Below are 17,742 nucleotides of genomic sequence, written 5' to 3'. Positions count from 1 at the left end.
CAGTTGGCTTGATTGGACATCATCTGCGACTCCTACTCCTGAAGAGACCAGTTGGCTTGATTGGACATCATCTGCGACTCCAACTCCTGAAAGCAGTTGGCTAGACTGGACTCCCAGCAGCATTTCTCCAAGCACGACTTCCTCGTCTGGATGGGCGGATTGGACCAGCACAATGACAACTTCCCCGTCTACACCAGTTGCTCCTTCCAGCCACTCCAAGACTCTTCACTACAGCACCGCCAGCAGCAGGACTTGGCAAGTTGTAGGGCCCAGCTCCTCGGCACGTCCAAGCGCCACCATGTCCACCCCAGCTGCTCCAATTGCATCGGGCTTCACTGGAGCGGCAAGCAAGCTTGGATCATCTGCTGGCATGATCCTGGTGGCAGCATGTGCTGGCTTGGTCATCTTCTGAGATATCTGTTGAGAAGCGTCCTCCGTACGGAGGGCAGATTATTCACTTTTCATTGACAAGTTGGACAGGTACCAAGCAGGTACAACGACACTTTTATTATCGCGATCGGATACCCATCACGTTAGATACTATTACTTTGCATTTTCGAATTCGGACATACTGGATCTGATGCCTTGGATGATGCCAATGGCACTTGTTGTTTTACTACGATGAACTCGGCATACGATTGAACATACGACTAATTTGTGCATGGGCGAAGGAAGAGGGGAATGATGGCAAGGTTGAACAGGACAACAAATGTAAATGAAGACCACGGCAAACAGCACAGGATAGCAATGAACATAATGCATGCAAATCCACTTTCTCCCGAGATTCCTCGCATTATCTCTCGTCGTCTGCATATCGTGGCTCGCTCGTTGACCTTCATCCTGCGGAAAAGTTGCGCACCTGCGAGCCATCGTTCCGTGGCAGCCTGATGGTGAAGATGTGGTTTGGGCAACAATGTGACCTTCACTTCACTTCACTACCCAGCCAATCAACCTTGTCGTTTTTCTTGTACCTGATATTTTATTGATTCTCAATTTCTGACACAATGTCCTCTCGGGCTCAGGTCAAACTAGCACCGGGCTAGAAGGCGAGCCAGAGACGAATTGTGCAACAACTCCTCCGTTCAATTCCCGCCGTTCCTCGACAATCTGATCCTCCTCGATCCCGCCCCCTCCTCCTTCGCAAACGAAAACAGAAGCCAGAGGTGGAATCAGGCATAGAAATAACATAATGGTTGCATACTTGACAAGTCAAATCGGCGGGATATCCGCGAGTTGGGAGTAGACCGGTCGGCTTGCCACCACCGGATATAGCCCAATCAACAAACAAACAAACAATACCGCAATTCTACTGTTCGAGTAGAGATTGTGGTAGAGGTTATGTTTTTGTTTTTGTGAAGCTGTCCTGGTTGACAACGAGTCCTGTTGGCGACGGAGCACTTCACTCCATCGCCCTGCCAAGAGGTGAAGTCTCGATGAACAATGCGCTGAGCAGTCAGTCAGTTTTCATACCTGAGGACAACCTCCCCATATTGTACCCGTCATCCATTGCTCTGTTGAGAGTCGTCTTCGATGTTCTCTCCCCAGCTCATCATAACGTGTTCATCTTGATCTGATAAACCCTCGGTCCTACGGCTGCAGCGTTCTGAAGAACAGCGACGTCGCACCCTCATCATGCCTCTCGACTCGAGTGCCAAGAGAGAATAACAAGCGAGGCGAGCGAAAGGCGAGCACGCTTCCAATCACAAGACGCCGAACTCCATCCGCGTTGAGTTCCTTGCATGAAACAAAGAGAGATATCTGGTACATGGTTCCTATCGTCTTCCAAGACCTCCCGCTTTCATTCTCCAACTTTCGCGCAGAAGAGCTGCTTCTTGCGACTTCGTCAACAGTCAGAGCTAAGCTGATACCGGCAGATCGAAGGTCTGGGCAAACATCGAGACTCTAGCTTCTCGGCCACTGGCCGGGCAAGTCCCGGATTGAACTTGTATTCCCGAAGTACCCCCTCTTCACACAACGACTCTTGAGCAAATCTGCTGCGTCATCCTCACCATGCCCTTCCGCAGGATCGTCCGCGACTGGCTCACCGGAGAAGAAGGTTGTGACATCCGAAGCGGATCCGCAATGACCTAAAGAGCGCTCGGCTCACTATCATCGCAGATGCGGGGGACTCGCGGTCATCCGGTGGTAGAAGACGCGTCTTCGAAGACGACGAATCTGTTCCACATTGGAGAATGAGATGGAGAAGCTGAGACCCCGCGTCAGATGGATGCGTACATAAAGATGGCTCGATCTCGAGGTACCAGTCTGCCGGGTCTTGAGCATCTCGGAATCTCCCTGTAAGGCGGCCAGAGCTACTCGAGTTGATTGAGCATTCTGTCGGATACTTTTCTGCTTGACGCGATCATACCGTCGACATGCCTAATACCAAGACAGTCCACGTTCCCCACCTGGGCGGCATCGATGCTGCGTACCAGTCGCCTCATCCTTATGACCCCTCGAAGCCAACATTGATCCTGGTCAACAGCTTCACGACCTCGTCGGAGCTCTATCAGAAACAGTATGCCAACAAGGAGCTGACAGACAAGATGAACCTGGTGGCCATCGAGCTGCTGGGCCACGGCCAAACGCGCACCAAGTCGGAGAACTTCACCTACTGGGACACTGCCATCATGAACATCCAAGTCATGGACGCGCTGGGCATCAAGAAGGCATTCGTCCTCGGCACCAGCCAAGGCGGTTGGATCACGGTGCGAATGGCGCTTTTGGCTCCTGAGAAGGTACTTCCCCTCCTTGTCGATTCTTTACTCTGTTCGGTGCTGACGTGTCTTCCATCTCAGATTGTAGGCATAATTCCGCTGGGGACGTCCCTGGACTATGAGTCCCAGCGCACTCGTGATCTCGGCTGCTGGGATGGCGTCCGCGACGTGAGCGGACCCGTCAATGCATGGACGTCAAAGACGCCTACACCAGATTTCCAACCGGATCTGTCATACTGTGACTTCCTGATCGATATCGGATTCGGGAAGAACTGCCCTCAGGAGACCCGCGATTTCTGGAGAAAGACCATCCAGTCAAACTACAAGGGCGATGACGGCAGACGGAGAGGCAGGATGGCGGCGATCAACCTGCGAGACAGAGATGGCTTGCATGGACGTCTGTTTGACGTGACCTGCCCCGTCATGTGGCTGCATGTAAGATGCCCCCGTTCCCCGAAGCGTAGCCCGAGGAGCTGCATGGTCGACGTGCGGTGATGCTAACGTGAGGGACCTACAGGGCACAGACGATGTCGTCTACAGCGTTGCGAACGCCAAGGAGGAAATCAAGCTTTTCGTCAACTCACCGTCCGCGGAACTGATAACCGTTGACGGTGGTGCGCACTTTTTGTCGGCCTCGCATCCAAAGGAGGTGGACAATGCGCTGATTGCGTTCGTGGGCAAGTATGCCTGAGAGAGTCAATCGAAAATCTAGGGTGACCAAGGGGAATGAACGCGTTGGATAGTACATAATTACTATGTAGCTAACATACCGTCATCGGGTCGTTATGCTCAACGCCATGTAGAAGGATTTCGCCGCTGAGTTCGAGCATAGTCTGCGCCAGCCCTTGAATCTCTACACCAGACAGCTCAAGGGATTTTACCCATGTATCCGGCTGTGTGTGTCACGCACTGTTCGGTATCCCCGTCATCTCCTCGGCCAGGACATCGGCCTTGAGCGCGGGCCGATCGCTCACAGACTTCCCTGCCGTGGTTCCGCCGTCGACAGGCATGATGAGCCCGGTGATCCATTTCGCCTCCTTACTGCACAAGAACAGCACGGCTGGAAAGAGAGATTGCAAGATCAGCATCGCACTTACACAGACGGGATGGGAGAGCAGACAGTAGTGACAGGGAGCAGAACGTAGAGGGCAAGAGAACGCAACGTATCGTCAGAGAACATCAAGATTAAGAGAGCAGAACGCAACGTAGAGTAACGAGAACATCAAGATAAGAGAGCAGAACGCAACTTAGAGTAATGAGAACATCAAAATCACTCACCATACCCGACATCCCAAGCGGTGCCCTCGGTCTTGAGCATATTCTGGTTCCGCCTAGCCTGTCTCATCTCCTCACTCATGCCGCCGCCCCTGCGCACCATCGGCGTGTACACCATTCCCGGACACACGCAATTGACACGGATGCCCTCCTCGCCATGCTGCGCGGCCATGGCGCGCGTCATCTGCACAATCGCGCCCTTGGACGTCGGGTACAACAGGCTCGGATTGCCGCCCAGCAACCCGGACACGGACGACATGTTGACAATGACGCCGCCGCCGCCGCCGCCGCCACGCCCGATGCGACGCATTTCGGGAATGACGTGCCGCGCCATGAGCACCACACTCGTGACGTTGATGCGCATGTCGCGGTCCCAGGCGGCCAGGTCGACCGTCGTGGCGTCGCCCATGGCCCCGCCCACGCCCACGACGTTGACCAGGATGTGCACGGGCGAGTTGTCAAAGTGCGCCACCGTCGTCGCCACGGCGGCTCTGCAGGATTCCGAGTCCGTCACGTCCGTGCGGATGACGACGCTGGTGCCGCCTTCGAGGTCGATCATGCGTTTTGTCTCGTTGGCCCAGTCCTCGTTGATGTCCAACAGGGCGACTTTGGCGCCTTGTCGCGCGAGGAGGATCGCTGTGGCGCGGCCGTTGCCGATTTCGCCTGCACCCCAGCCCGTTTAGCGGATGAAACATGTTTGTACGCGCCTGTGTGTGCGTGTATGTGTGTGCACGGATAGTGTACTGGGTATTTATTGTTCGAGAAAAGTGTCAAGCACGACAACGCCTCTCAGCGGAACATACCTGGTAGGCGAGAGCCCGCGCCCGCAACGATGGCCACCTCGCCGGTAAAGTCGAACGGAGCCATCGATGACCAGAAATATGAGGACTAAATAGTCACGTGCTTTCCGCGAAAGGTGGATGGACGGACTGATAGAGAGATAGGTATACTGTATGAAGAGTCTCCTCGGGTCGTGACTGAGCACTAGGTAGTTGCTTCAGAAGTATAGAGGGTAGAAAGGAGTAAGGAGTTAGTACTGGAGCAGTCCTTTACAGTAGAACAATCGATAATCGTTCCACACGGTCCTCACATCTAAAAGTCGAGATTCCAGCTGTTTGAATATCACCGAGACGGAATGCCATGTCATGTCACATCACAAGACCAGCGTCTGCGGCGGGCGTAATGCGAGGGTAAAGTACCTTAGCAATCAACCCATACGCGCGGTTCAGGCGGTACACGCGGTTGGCGGTGGAATTCGTTTGCGGGGAGGAGGATTCCACCATTCAAATGCCCGTGCTGTAAGTGGTGACTCTGGTGCTGTATTGTACAGAACATGGACTAGTTCGTGGCCGAGACAGTCACTTGCTGGGAATGTACTTTTGCAACAGTGTGTACACGGTATAGCGCCCGACTGATTACCGTGTCTGTGCCGAGCAAGCGGACCCGTACACGGTGCGTGCCACAGTAGAGTACCAGTACCGACTGGGGGGTAACTGTGTGGCCCCGGCCCGTTGGCTTACTCCGTGCGCACTGTTGGATTCTTGCTGGGTGGCCGGATGCTCAGGGATGCTGCACACTGCGACGTGCAAGCTGACTGGGTGACGCCGATTGTGGCCTTCTTTCCCCGCTCGAGACGACCATGGCGACTCCAATTTGATGTATGGAGAAGGATTGTCGTCTAGACTCGTACGAGGTGCTGGGGGCACTGGGTGAATACCGTAGGAGCTTGTAGGTTAGCCGCGGTGGCTGGCCGGCCGCGGTACACTGCAGGATCAATGTATGGTGCAATCGTGTTCGCTGAGGAGGAAAGCGTACGTGAGCACTGTGAGATATTGCGAGTACCACAGAACCTCGAGGGATAGAACCACGCACACAGATAGTACGCGACTGTTGCCTGTCCGGCTACGTTTTGTCTCGTTCTACCACGCCATGGCGGACAAGGAGGGATATCTCGCAAAACCGTCGGCCGACTGCTGTCTGAAGGGTTCGCTGCACCAAGGAGAGCCTCGAGGTCGGATTGAGACGGTCGCTGGTGTTGAGACATACATCTCGACTCCGCAGGGGAAGAACAACGGCAATATCATCCTCTATTTCCCTGACGTGTGGGGATTCTTCAACAATGGGTTCCTAGTCATGGACGCGTTCGCCGATGCAGGCTACACAACCATTGGGCTGGATTACTTTCGAGGAGTCCGTCTCGCTCTCACTTCCGGTCTCTGTATGGTCGTGGTCATGGTTGCTCAAGATACTGATATCTAGATACTGTAGGACCCGGTGTGGAAGTACCGCAAGGATAAAAACGATCCGGCCCCGGGTTTTGATTATGAGACCTGGAAAAGGAAACACACTGCCGTCGCGGACGAAGTCACCCCTAAATGGGTCGAGGCCGTGAAGGCTCAGTTCGGCGGCCCGACGACCAAGTACGCTTGCGTAGGGTATGTTCGCGTCATGTTCATCTTGATGCCAGCTCGGAGCTAACTGGGCAGCAGATACTGCTTCGGGGCGCCGTACGTGTGCAACGAGTTGGCCCGAGATATCTGTGCCGCTGGCGCTTTCGCCCACCCGGCATTTCTGAAAGAGCACCATTTTCGCCAACTGAAGAGTGAGTGCCGAGTAGCAAGCAAGATGCTTGAAAGCACATTCGTTCGCTCAGCAACTGACGCGCAAGTCCAGAGCCTTTGTTCCTGTCGTGCGCTGAGACCGACCATACCTTTGGGACAGAAGCCCGCAACGAGGCGATAGACATCCTCCGCAACGAAAAGAAGACTTACAACCTGCAACTATTTTCGGGCGTCGAGCACGGATTCGCGCTTCGCTGCAACTTGGATAGCCCATATGAGCGTATGTAGTCTCCAGCTTCCTGGGGTGTTTTGTACTAACTGATTGATAGGTTATGCGAAGGAAGAGAGCCTGAGGGCAATTGTCCAGTGGTTTGACTTGTGGCTGTCACAGTGAGACCGCCGGGCGGAGCGTGAACATATTGAACCTTGCGTTTACTGGCGACGCTGGAGAAGACTTTGTCGGATGGAGGTAGAAGTGGATTATCGGAGCCGTGAAGTCGCCTTCCATTCAAGCTACCTGGTACGTTCGGTAGACTGGGTCAATCAACGAGTGACCCGTGACTTGTGACTCGAAGACTGAAGACAGTGGCATGTCGTTTTCACATTCAGCACATTTGAAACCTGCGAGCCGATGTAGGGTACTGTCCTGGCGTACATGAGTCACGCGAGAGCCTTTCACATCTCTCCCCCTCTGCGGTCACAGCCAACAGAGACCAGGCTTCGCTGAGTGAAATTCTCATCGGAGTTCGCTACCAGCCCTGGAGATACCGAGGACTGTGCTCCGTACGATGTAGTGGATGTAAGCTGCTGACGATGCAGCAGAGCCATGCTGCGCTTTACCCGGTGTGGTGCGAGGTCTTGAGGTCCAGGAGTAGATGTCGCGTGCCGGAGTCGGGTGTGATGTCTGTAAAGTAGTACTGAGAAACAGGTGACAGATGTGACAGAGTATGAGAGTCCAATCTCGGATGAATAGATGAAGAGAAGCTTCGCCTTGGATTTATGGACGGATCTCGAATCGCAAGGCACGTCGACGGCTGTGTGACGATGACGCACTTTGGTAAAGCGATTGCACCGCACATACTGAGGCTGCCAACAGCGTCCACTCGCTCGTATTTCTCTGTGTTACTCTTAGACCCTGTGCTGGTTCAGTATTCATACTCCCCCGACAATCGAATATTCACGTCGCCCGCTGTTCCTCTGTCATCGTGGCTCCTCCATTCCGTGGATTATCGGGATCCCGCAACACCTTCTCCCTCCTCCGCTACCTGTTCCCAAACACCCACCGCCGTGCTCGTGAACGCTACCTGGGTTTCCGTCACGAGACCATCCCACAGCTGCGCCTGCGAGCCCAGTCCGACATCTATCGGGCCATCCTCCGCAGACAACAGCGCAAGCAAGAGCGTAGAGAAGCACGCAGAGACATTGTCTCCATAATTACTCGAAAGCTCAGGCGCACTCGCATTGCCTCATTCTTGCGCCGGGAGGTGGCAAAGAGCCGTGTCCTGCGGGCCTTGTATGGCCAGTCACAATATGGTGGTGGCCGCCTACTCAGAGGAACAAAGAGATCTACCGCAAACGCCTCAGCCGGAGAGATGACAAGCTATGGCGGCGGACGGTTGCCTGGCGCAAGGAGGGAGAGGGTGAAGGGCTACCTGCGGGCGGCAAACGAGTTGAGACAGACATACCAGGCACAGATCCAGCACAAACTGCAGGAAAATGTTGGCGATGGAGGTGTGCCGGGAGACTGGCCGGATGCCGAGATCGTGAGGAGTGGGAATGAGGAAATGCTCTTGTTCCCTAGCTATGCCAGAAAACATACGCGAAGGAAGACTCGGCCTGACGAGGAGGCTCGATATCAGCCTGGAACACATGAATCGCTAGAGACGCCACACAGCAGTGGAGACGCCGACTACTGGAAGCGAGAATGGGAAAAGTACGAGGACGCCAATGCTATCGTCGACGTCAACGTGAGAGGCTGGATCTATTGCCCTCAATCAGGACCCCTGAACAGGAAAAACCGCCTTCTGGTAGCCGTGGCCAGAAGACTCAGCGGCATATATGCACCTACACCCAGTCCGGCGGCGTCGAGATCGTCGAGTCTGGCGCCCAACGACCGTGCAGGTTCTGATGACAGTCCCTCCCGTCGTGAGGATGAGCTTGCCGCACGAGAAGCCGAAAATATCGCTCGCCGCGGACAAAGAGAGGCGGATGCCGCAGTTAGAGGAAGTTACAGCTCGAGCGTTTCCAGAGGCGGCACTCCAGCCGGTAGTAGATCGAGTTCGCCTACCCGGTCAGTCGCTATACCTGCAGATACCGACGACGACGATCCGGGTCATCAATCTGTGATTAAGCGTCAATCCTGGAACGAGCCTGCAAACATGAGCCGAGAGCAGCTGGCAGCCGCAAATGAACTACTATTGACTCGACTGGGACCGTTCATGTCTATGCCCACGGCGCATGTGCCGATCACCGTCTTCTTCTACAACAAGGAGAAGTCCACCTCCAAGTCAGTGACGACGGACGATTCTGGCCACTTCAATCTGCGAGCTGCCCTTGATTTTATTCCGGACCAAGTCAGGGTTCTTGCTTCGGAGAAGTTGTCAGCGGTCGAGGACGTCATCATCACAGACCACGACGGTGTAAGCCTGATCAGTGACATCGACGACACCATCAAGCACTCGGCCATTGGAAATGGCGCCAGGGAAATCTTCAAGAATACCTTTATTCGCGAATTGTCCGACCTGACCATTAAGGGTGTCAAGGAGTGGTATACCAAATTGGCGAACATGGGCGTCAAGCTGCATTATGTTTCCAACTCGCCGTGGCAACTATATCCCTTACTGAGGAGTTATTTCTCTCTCGCCGGATTACCTCCTGGTTCCTTCCATCTCAAGCAGTATTCCGGAATGCTGCAGGGGATATTCGAGCCCGCAGCCGAAAGGAAACGTGGCTCATTGGATAGGATCATGAACGACTTTCCTGAAAGGAAATTTATCCTTGTCGGCGACAGTGGAGAGGCTGATCTGGAAGTGTACACTGACGTTGTCCTTGAGCACCCGGGTCGAATACTGGGTGTGTTCATTCGAGATGTGACCACACCTGTACAGAAAGGTTTCTTCGACCAAGCGATATCCAATACGCCTCCAGACTCCATGATTTCTCGGGAGGGGCGGCTGAGTCGGTCGCCAGGCGATGCTCATGCTGATGATCCGGCGAGTAGACCCGCTCTGCCTACAAGGCCGAAATCGATAGCGGATCCTAGGTCAGCAGAGGGAGACCTTATCGACTTTACTGACGATCCAGTTGCGAAACCGAGTTCACCAAAACCCTCGACCTACTCGGACGACATGCAGAAGCTCGAAGCAAACGGCAAATCGAACGGGCCGCCAGCGAAGCCCAAGAAACCGTCAAGTCTGCGGAACTTTTCAACTCAGTTACCGACACCAACTGCAAACAACGAGAGATTATCAGCGTCGTCAGACACCGATGCCCAAGAGGCCGTAAAGAAGAAAACTCCCCCTCCTCCACCACCTGCCCCTCGTCGGAGCGGGCGAACACCTGAAAGCATGGGTCCCGACAACGCAGAGTCTACGCCGCCGCCTCTGTCAAGACCGCCTTTCTCGTCTGCTCGTCAGAATCAGGCACCGCCTCCAGCTCTTTCGCGCACCGCTACATCTGGAAGTACATCGTCTTCGCACAATGACGAAGGCTACGTGGCGTCAGCCCGCCGCCAAATCTCCTCCGCATACAACGCCCTCCCTGCCATCCGCTCACAGTCACCTTCGGGTACTACCTTCACGAGCTCTTCCAACTCCAGCTCCTTGTCCTCAGACCACCGACCAAATCCACCCCTCCCCATGCGGCGGAACCTCACCTCCTATCCCGCTGCTGCGGCCCGCTGGGCCACCGGCGCCGACACCTACTCTTTACCTGGAGGCGGGACGGGCCAGCTAGGCGCCCCTAGTGCAGCCACCGAAGGCGCCCCGTACGACAAGAAGATCGAAATCTGGCGGAGACGGTGGGCGCGAGCCGAGGAAATCATGCGGGCGAGGAAAGTGGTGCTCCGGTCGTGGAGGGTCGGCGGCGATGTTAGCGACGAGTGTATCAGGCTCGTGAAACGGGAACTGGAGAGGCAAGAAAGAGAAAGGCACAGATCATGATGTTTCATTTTCCGCGTATGCCCTATAGCAATATTGTACACAGGACATGAGCCCCAAGTCAGGGGGGAGCGACTTCAATGTTACAGTACACCAGCAAACACCGCACACCGCACGCACCCCATCAGCTTCCCTACACCTGAATCAGCGTAAGGATGAACAACGGATTCTTGCCACTTATGGGCGTGGCTGTCCCCATGCCAGACACAGAACTTAGGTCAACGTCAGTGAGTTTAGCTAAGCATACGAAAGGCTTCATTCATGCATTGCCGTGCTATCTGCATACCTGGAGTGACGAGTATGGCATGGATGGATGGATTTCCTCGCCATCACTTGAGGTTTTGCCCTTCCCTTGCCTTGATGGTCTCTAGCTTCTCAACAAAAGCCTCAGGAAGGATCTCAGCCTGCCTACGCTACGCGTCACCTCGCGTGGATTCGATCATATATGCCTTTCCACCCGCGCGGGTTTAGCCTCTTAAACTCTGCAACGCGCACCAACCCTCAGTTCTTCTTCCCGCTCACGTCGCCCGTCCCGCCGGGCTTCTTGCTCCCCTTGGCGGCATCCTTCTTGGCAAGGATTGCGGCTTCTTCGTCCTGCAGTTCCTTGTCGATCTGGGCCCCGCGTGAGGGCTCGTTGCCGTGCATCTTGGCCGGGGCGGTCGCGTCGGTTTGGCCGGCTTTGGCTTCAGCGTCGAGCGCTTTGCCTGAGGTGCCGTCGTTTTGCGGTTCCGCGGTCGCGAGTCGGTTGGCGATGGAGCGTTCGTCTTCTATAAGTCGGACAGGAGTTGTCAGCTGGTTAGAGGCATGAGTTGGGATGTTGGACAAATGTGTAGCGTGTGGGTAGTGATGGCAGTGGTGGTAGGTAAGTGACGTAAAATGACCCTCACGTCCAACCATTTGCAGTTTCAGCCGAAGGACGGTTCAATGTGCCGTCTGCGTGACCTTTATTGGCCGGACATGATGCCTTGTTGCGACCATATTTGTCTCCCACTCCGTCGGTGGTGCGTTGGTTCCGCGAGACTTCGATCTCATCGTGGCCGCAGCTAGACAGTCGTTTGAAAGCAAACACCACCACCACCACCACCACCACCACCACCACCACACGACGGATTAACTGACGAGCAGCATTCATCTCGGACCACGACTTCAGAATTTCCACAAAAGCCAAAAAACCTTGAGCAAAAGGAAAACCGTCACTTACTCGAATCGTTCGCCTGGTGCGAGTTCTTCGTGCCTTCCTCGCCGAACGAACCACCCGGCTTCGAGGCCGGTTCGGTGCGCTGGTCACCTGCCTCGTAAACGTTGCGGTTGCCGACGCTGGAGGTCCCGGACATGGTGATGTCGTTGGACGAGTTAAGTTGTATTGAGGGGTGAGTGAGAGAGGATAGACTTGGTAGGTAACGGGTTTGACAGTGGCTGTGTATCCTTTTTGTTTAGAGGTGTTGGTGATATGCCACAACTCGGTATTTAATGCAGTATTTGAATTGTGCGAGTAGAAGTGAGCAGTGACAGGTAATGGTGAAGGGGTAAATACTCGTGGATGATGTGGTTCAAACATTCCACGCATGACATCAGAGTTGGGAATGAAGTCATAAGGTCAGAAAGCGACTCCACCATGAAACCAGAGTTTGACCCGAGGAGGAAGATGCCCCGGTGCGATCTACTTGGGCTTTCAAGATCTCCTTGTTTGCCCCTGAGGCGACGTTGGTGCCTGACTAGAGGATTTGGAGGCTGGCGGAAGCTATATAGGGTAAAATGGCATGTGCTCGTCCACGGTGCTGGACCATCGACGGCAGAGCAACGACAAGGTAAAGTTGCATGCTTTGAGGGTTTTGTGTTCCGAGAGTGTATACCTCGTAGCCTGGAAAGGCAACTCTCATCAACAGTCTTGCCGGTCTGCGACCGCTGTCCCGACTCCGGGTGTCTTCAACCTCTTTTGCGAAGATCATGGCCACGCCTTTCGTCGAACAAAGCAGGGCTGGGAATACTCGACTGTTCGCCTGCGTCTTCTCAGAACCCATGATCCCGAAGAAACTCCCCTCTCGTAGCGCTCTCTGGACGCGGCTTCATACGCAGAGTTGACCCTAAGATGCTCATGAGCATCTGAAGCTCGCCACCTTAGCTGCCCTGTGTTGGCAGACGGCTTGAACGACGCTGGTTGAGAGATCTGTGTCCAGGAATCAAAATTTTGTCGTTTGTAAACGTTGCTTGGCCACGAGCCATCGCCATGTGATCCACGGCCAGAATCGCAACTGGACACTTGCAAGGTGAGCCGCAACAATATCAATGCTGACGAGGTGTTGATTCCGCCTTGTGGATGATGGCCGTCGTTCATCAGGCCACGTCACCTTCGCTGATATGTTAACATCTCCCTAGCCATCATCTTCCAATGGTCAGTTGTGCAACCTCATCTCTTGTGGCCCCCACTTTGTCGGCGACATCGTAAAGACTCCGCTGAACTTCCCCAAACACATATCGCAGAAGCTGAAGTTGATGATCTCGTTCACTGAAAGCAGCGCCATTCCGGTCGCCGTAGGTGAGTCGATCGTTCAATTCCCTCTCTTTGCCAACCACCTTCCCTTCTAAGCCTTGCACGAAATCCTCAATCTGGCTCAGCAGCTGTCGGTTACCCTTGATAGCATCTTGCATTTCGTCGGCCCGATTATTGAAGAGATCAATCAGACTCTTAGGACCCTGCACGTCCTCAGTCTCCTCACCAGGCAGTTGGATCTTGTCGCCTTGCGCATGCACGCCGCGCACACTTCCTCTTAACGTCTGCGGGTTATTCCACCAACCGCTGAGACCTGTTCCTCCATAGACACTGCTGCCATTCAAATTGTCGTTGGGTGTGTGTACAACCTGTTGATACTGACGTGGCATCTTCAGCCTGTCAATGGCGCGAAATACACACTTCGCCTCCAGCTCGTTTTTCTTGACATCGCCATCCCGCACTGCGACGATCGCCTCTGCGTCGTTTCCTAGCCCAGCTTCCAGCTCGTCCAACTTCTGGGTCACAAAATCGACTCCACTGGGTAATGTCTCTCCGGCGGCGACGACAGTGGGAAGCAGATCTGCCACTTCTGAAGCGAGTTTTGTCTGATTGAGGATGAGCGTGTCAACGGCTTCGATTTCTCGTTGTAGGTCGGGGGTGAGGTGGTCGAATTTCGTCGTCGAGCGCAAGTGGGCGATGTCTATCTGTGCTTGAGACCCTATCGTAGAGGTGTTGGCCCCTACCGGTTGTTGTTGCTGTTGTGTCGTCTGGCTCGCATTGCTTCGGGTCCATTAGCATCTTGACCTACAGAGAGGGTCCTGGAGTATGCAATGGAGTACTTACAACGCTGTAGAGCCCGGCGCAGGTTGACTGGTGCCCAGATTCAGACCTAGAGTAGGCCTCGATGTGGAAGCACCGAAGAGCGACATCACAACGGCAGAGTGATGGTAGTGTTTGGAGGGTCGGAATTGAAAATTGCTGTGTTGCTGGAATTCCTGGTGCTGGCCGACGCGATGCGCGCAACGGATATTTGCGGCTTGGGACTATATGACGCGTCGTATGTGCGAATTACGGCGGTGCAAAGAAGCCGTAAGTCTATTTGTTCGTTAAACACAGTCAATCAAAGCTCAAGCGCCTCCTGTTTGTCTGCACATTTCATTGTGGATTTGAAAGGATACCGGGTCGTTGATAATCAGCTGTAAATGTGAAACAATATTTGGAATTGGATCAGCTCCTGTTCTGTCCCTCTTGCATTACTTGTAACAGGCCGCTCTTCAACATGCTTGAATCCTTGCAAACCGCGTCGATAATCCAACATACTAGGTAGTACCCAAAGCCAACATGGCTGAAGGGTTCATGACCACGTCTCAGCCAAAATGCGTGGCTACTTCCTTGAATCCAGCCGAATCTCCCACCCAAGCCCCTTCCAGTGAGAGAGCGTTCTTCAGAAATGTGCAATGGTAGGCATATGTGCTCCGAAGCTCGTAAGTTCGACTCCCTGACGCTGTGGCAGGAGCGCAGATGGAACATCCCTTATCGCCAGTCTTTCCGATAATTCGATCCAGACATACATCGTGTAGGTACCACCTCTCGTACCCATGTGCAGTCTTCTGATATTGTGAAAGGCCACCCGATCTCCTCGAAGAAACACCCAAGTTACGTCTTCTCTCGCCCTACTGTACCATTCAATCAAGCGAGTCAGTCAACGCTGTGGTGGGATATCCGCTCTTCAGCCTGCAAGACACACCTACCGCCTTGGTTCTATCGTCAACAAGAGACCACCCAGTCCGATTGACGTCGGCACTGACTGGCCATCTTGTCGCCTCCTATCCCGTGGTCAATCCCATGACCGAGGAATTTATCAGTCCGCATTCGCTTCTCTTTAGCAGGTCAGGCGACCGCTTCGCTGCCGGCTCAGAATCTTTGATCTCCATTTTCGACTCGTCTCGCCCAGGGGAGGGGCCCATGTCCTCGATGCCCACCGGCCCAAAGAGGAAGGGGACTAACTACAGTGATGCCACGACAATGAGAGGAATTGTATCTGCCTTGTCTGTGGATGCGTCCAGCGATCTCTTAGCCGCGGGAACGTACAGCCGTTACGTCGCTCTCTACGACGCTTTGGGACAAGGCAGTTGCATTGGTGCATTCTCAGTCAAGGGAACATCTGCCGACGAGCAGATTGGTGGGAGTGGAGTAACGCAGGTTTCATGGAGCCCATGCGGAAGGTACTTGTACATCGCAGAGAGAAAAAACGACGGGGTCATGCTCTATGATATCCGCAAAACAGGACAGCTTCTGTCATGGCTTCGAGGTCGGAATGCGCAAACAAATCAAAGGGTGGGTTTTGATGCTGTGGCCACGGATGATCAAGGAGGCCATGAGATTTGGGCTGGTGGGCTTGACGGCCTCTTTAGGATGTGGAAGGATCCTCACCAACACGAGGGCGCCGTTGCCCCCACGCTCGAGTTCAAGGGTCACGATGGTGAGCGATTTCTCTTGTTCATGATCCGAGTCTGTGCTAATATCGTCCAAAGATGCGATCTCGAGTGTGGTTGTGCATCCCTGTGGGGGCGTGGTTGCCACCTCATCTGGTCAACGCCATCTGATTGCGCCGGATGATGAAGAGAGCTTTCAGCAGCTAATACCTGATTATAGTCTGAAAATATGGACGTTATGATCCGGTGATTCGGATGTCTCGAGTGTTCTCGATCAACGTGACTTTGAAAGTTTGCTTCTACCATGCGATACCTGCAGCCTTAGTTCGACCAGTCCTTCACACCGATTCGATGTGGAATACCTGGCGTTCACCATCGCAGATGGTGTGATATGTGGCATTCCCCTTCGAATGCCTTCCCGACACCACAACATGTCATAGATTGTATCGGTGTGGACCTTGCAAACCCCAAGTATCAGTCCCCGGTATCGAAGTGCATTAGTATCTCGGAGGTGGATCATCGTCGAGCCGCCAGCCATTCATCGATTGGCTAATTTAAGCTTAAATGCATTGGTGGCTTTAGCACAACGTCGTCCTCGTCGTCGTCTAAACGTCTCATTCTTCTTGTAAGAAGTCGTGATGTACGCATATGTGCTTCTGTCCCTCTGATCCATCTTCAATGTTCAGTTGTCGGTTCTTGAATTTGGAATCTGTGAAGGCCAGCTGCCTGGATGTCCTATTTGTGCTATGACCGGCTTCCTGTCATCCTTGATTCATGACCATGTCTTGGTTCTCCCCTTAACCTTGTACACTAATTCAATGAAGCTCATCAGCGTCGGGCAACGTTGTCGAGCGTCTAGTGCACAGTGCACATAGCCTGCACAGCGTGTCTCTTGAGGGCTTTGTCGATGTCTTACACCAAACGCATACCACTCGAGCGTCGAAACGACAATGATCAGATCACAATATCGTGCACCGCCGGTCCTCTGTATACAGCTGCGGACGTGGCTGTCGACGTGCGTTCGACGAGAGAACTGTCCCGGCATAGGTAATCTGGCTGGAATGACGGTCCTTACCTTGTTGTCGCGGTCTTCACCCGCCCGCGGTCGTCCTCTGGCTGTCACCTGCTCTCAATGATGTCGTCGCCGGCCGCGAGTGTACTTACCATTCATATCTTCAAGGATCCGCTTAGTCGACGCCGTGGCCGCGCAGTCTTGGCCCACGATCACAGGCCTATAAATCTCTCCTTCTTCCCCCTCTTTGTTTCTCTTCCAGCGCCTTTGTCTTCATCCCCTCACCATACTCACAAAGAGAGACTCACATCAGTTCAACAAAGACTTACCACAAGCCTCTGAAGGCCTCGAGGCTCTGTACGTTTGAAGGAACCTCTTCAGCACAGAGCCTCGAGGCCTTGAGAGGAGCTCCAACCTGTTGGCAACATCACCTCATTCCTTTGAGCCTCGATCTTCGAGCGAATTGTGGAGTCTCGCTTCGGTAAAGGTAAGCGCATCTCCACTCGTACTGCCATGTACTGACCAAGCCACAGTGCTGATGACTTCGACAGAATGAAGCCTAATCCCCGTGGCTGATCCAGAGCTCGACGTCTGGCTTGAGCGGTTCCTCATCCTCTTCTGCGGCGACGAAGCAGCTGAGCCCCAGAGACGCAAGTTCGAAACAATCATGACGGATACCGCCCACCCAGACCGACAGTCTCACACCGCATCTGCTATGCTTGAAACGAAACAGAACGCATTCTCTTGCGACACTCGAAGCCCCTCAACACATGAGAGGGGTCTGGGCTGTCGCCGGCCCGCCTCGAGCATCACATGCGTGAAGTAAGTGTTGTCACTGTCAGGCCGAAAATTGAAGAGGCATGAGCAGTCACTCTTTGTTTCACTGTCAGCTGTTAATCGGTGAGGCAGGAGTCGGTACTGCCACACCCTCATCTCAAGCAGTCAATGCCTCCTTCTCCCCAATATATAAAAATTCGCCCTTGGCGCTGGTCACTAGGTACTTTCAATCTTTCTCTCCCGCCCTTCATCTCACTTTCTCTGTGACTGACCAACTTCAAAGACCAACAACAACTTTATTTTCTTCTTCGCCGCCA

General features: G+C 53.9%; 7 protein-coding genes across 7 annotated transcripts; 4 read left to right on the top strand and 3 right to left on the bottom strand.

The window, feature by feature from the left end:
- Nucleotides 1-2,375: 2,375 nt before the first annotated feature.
- Nucleotides 2,376-3,408, top strand: G647_07123 (uncharacterized protein; the record flags this gene model as incomplete). The annotated part of the gene is made up of 3 exons (XM_008731440.1): nt 2,376-2,738; nt 2,799-3,152; nt 3,235-3,408. The coding sequence occupies 3 exons, from the start codon at nt 2,376-2,378 to the stop codon at nt 3,406-3,408; spliced, it is 891 nt and encodes a 296-aa protein (XP_008729662.1).
- A 211-nt stretch (nt 3,409-3,619) lies between these two features.
- Nucleotides 3,620-4,859, bottom strand: G647_07122 (uncharacterized protein; the record flags this gene model as incomplete). Its single annotated transcript, XM_008731439.1, has 3 exons — nt 3,620-3,777; nt 3,996-4,655; nt 4,796-4,859. 3 exons carry the CDS (start codon nt 4,857-4,859, stop codon nt 3,620-3,622), a joined length of 882 nt encoding a protein of 293 aa, XP_008729661.1.
- Nucleotides 4,860-5,921: 1,062 nt separating this feature from the next.
- On the top strand, nt 5,922-6,947 carry G647_07121 (uncharacterized protein; the record flags this gene model as incomplete). The annotated part of the gene is made up of 5 exons (XM_008731438.1): nt 5,922-6,182; nt 6,261-6,427; nt 6,482-6,594; nt 6,666-6,833; nt 6,883-6,947. The coding sequence occupies 5 exons, from the start codon at nt 5,922-5,924 to the stop codon at nt 6,945-6,947; spliced, it is 774 nt and encodes a 257-aa protein (XP_008729660.1).
- Nucleotides 6,948-8,145: 1,198 nt separating this feature from the next.
- G647_07120 (uncharacterized protein) lies at nt 8,146-10,713 on the top strand (the record flags this gene model as incomplete). Its single annotated transcript, XM_008731437.1, has 1 exon — nt 8,146-10,713. The coding sequence occupies one exon, from the start codon at nt 8,146-8,148 to the stop codon at nt 10,711-10,713; it is 2,568 nt and encodes an 855-aa protein (XP_008729659.1).
- A 498-nt stretch (nt 10,714-11,211) lies between these two features.
- On the bottom strand, nt 11,212-12,044 carry G647_07119 (uncharacterized protein; the record flags this gene model as incomplete). Its single annotated transcript, XM_008731436.1, has 2 exons — nt 11,212-11,477; nt 11,912-12,044. The coding sequence occupies 2 exons, from the start codon at nt 12,042-12,044 to the stop codon at nt 11,212-11,214; spliced, it is 399 nt and encodes a 132-aa protein (XP_008729658.1).
- A 1,045-nt stretch (nt 12,045-13,089) lies between these two features.
- G647_07118 (uncharacterized protein) lies at nt 13,090-14,130 on the bottom strand (the record flags this gene model as incomplete). The annotated part of the gene is made up of 2 exons (XM_008731435.1): nt 13,090-13,981; nt 14,045-14,130. The coding sequence occupies 2 exons, from the start codon at nt 14,128-14,130 to the stop codon at nt 13,090-13,092; spliced, it is 978 nt and encodes a 325-aa protein (XP_008729657.1).
- A 412-nt stretch (nt 14,131-14,542) lies between these two features.
- G647_07117 (uncharacterized protein) lies at nt 14,543-15,878 on the top strand (the record flags this gene model as incomplete). Its single annotated transcript, XM_008731434.1, has 4 exons — nt 14,543-14,661; nt 14,715-14,777; nt 14,827-15,683; nt 15,736-15,878. The coding sequence occupies 4 exons, from the start codon at nt 14,543-14,545 to the stop codon at nt 15,876-15,878; spliced, it is 1,182 nt and encodes a 393-aa protein (XP_008729656.1).
- Between the last annotated feature and the right edge of the window lie 1,864 nt (nt 15,879-17,742).

Source organism: Cladophialophora carrionii, assembly GCF_000365165.1.
Source record: "Cladophialophora carrionii CBS 160.54 unplaced genomic scaffold supercont1.6, whole genome shotgun sequence".
Classification (NCBI taxonomy): Eukaryota; Fungi; Ascomycota; class Eurotiomycetes; order Chaetothyriales; family Herpotrichiellaceae; genus Cladophialophora; species Cladophialophora carrionii.
Note: the sequence above shows the minus strand (reverse complement) of the source record. Positions and strands in the feature narration are given on the sequence as shown.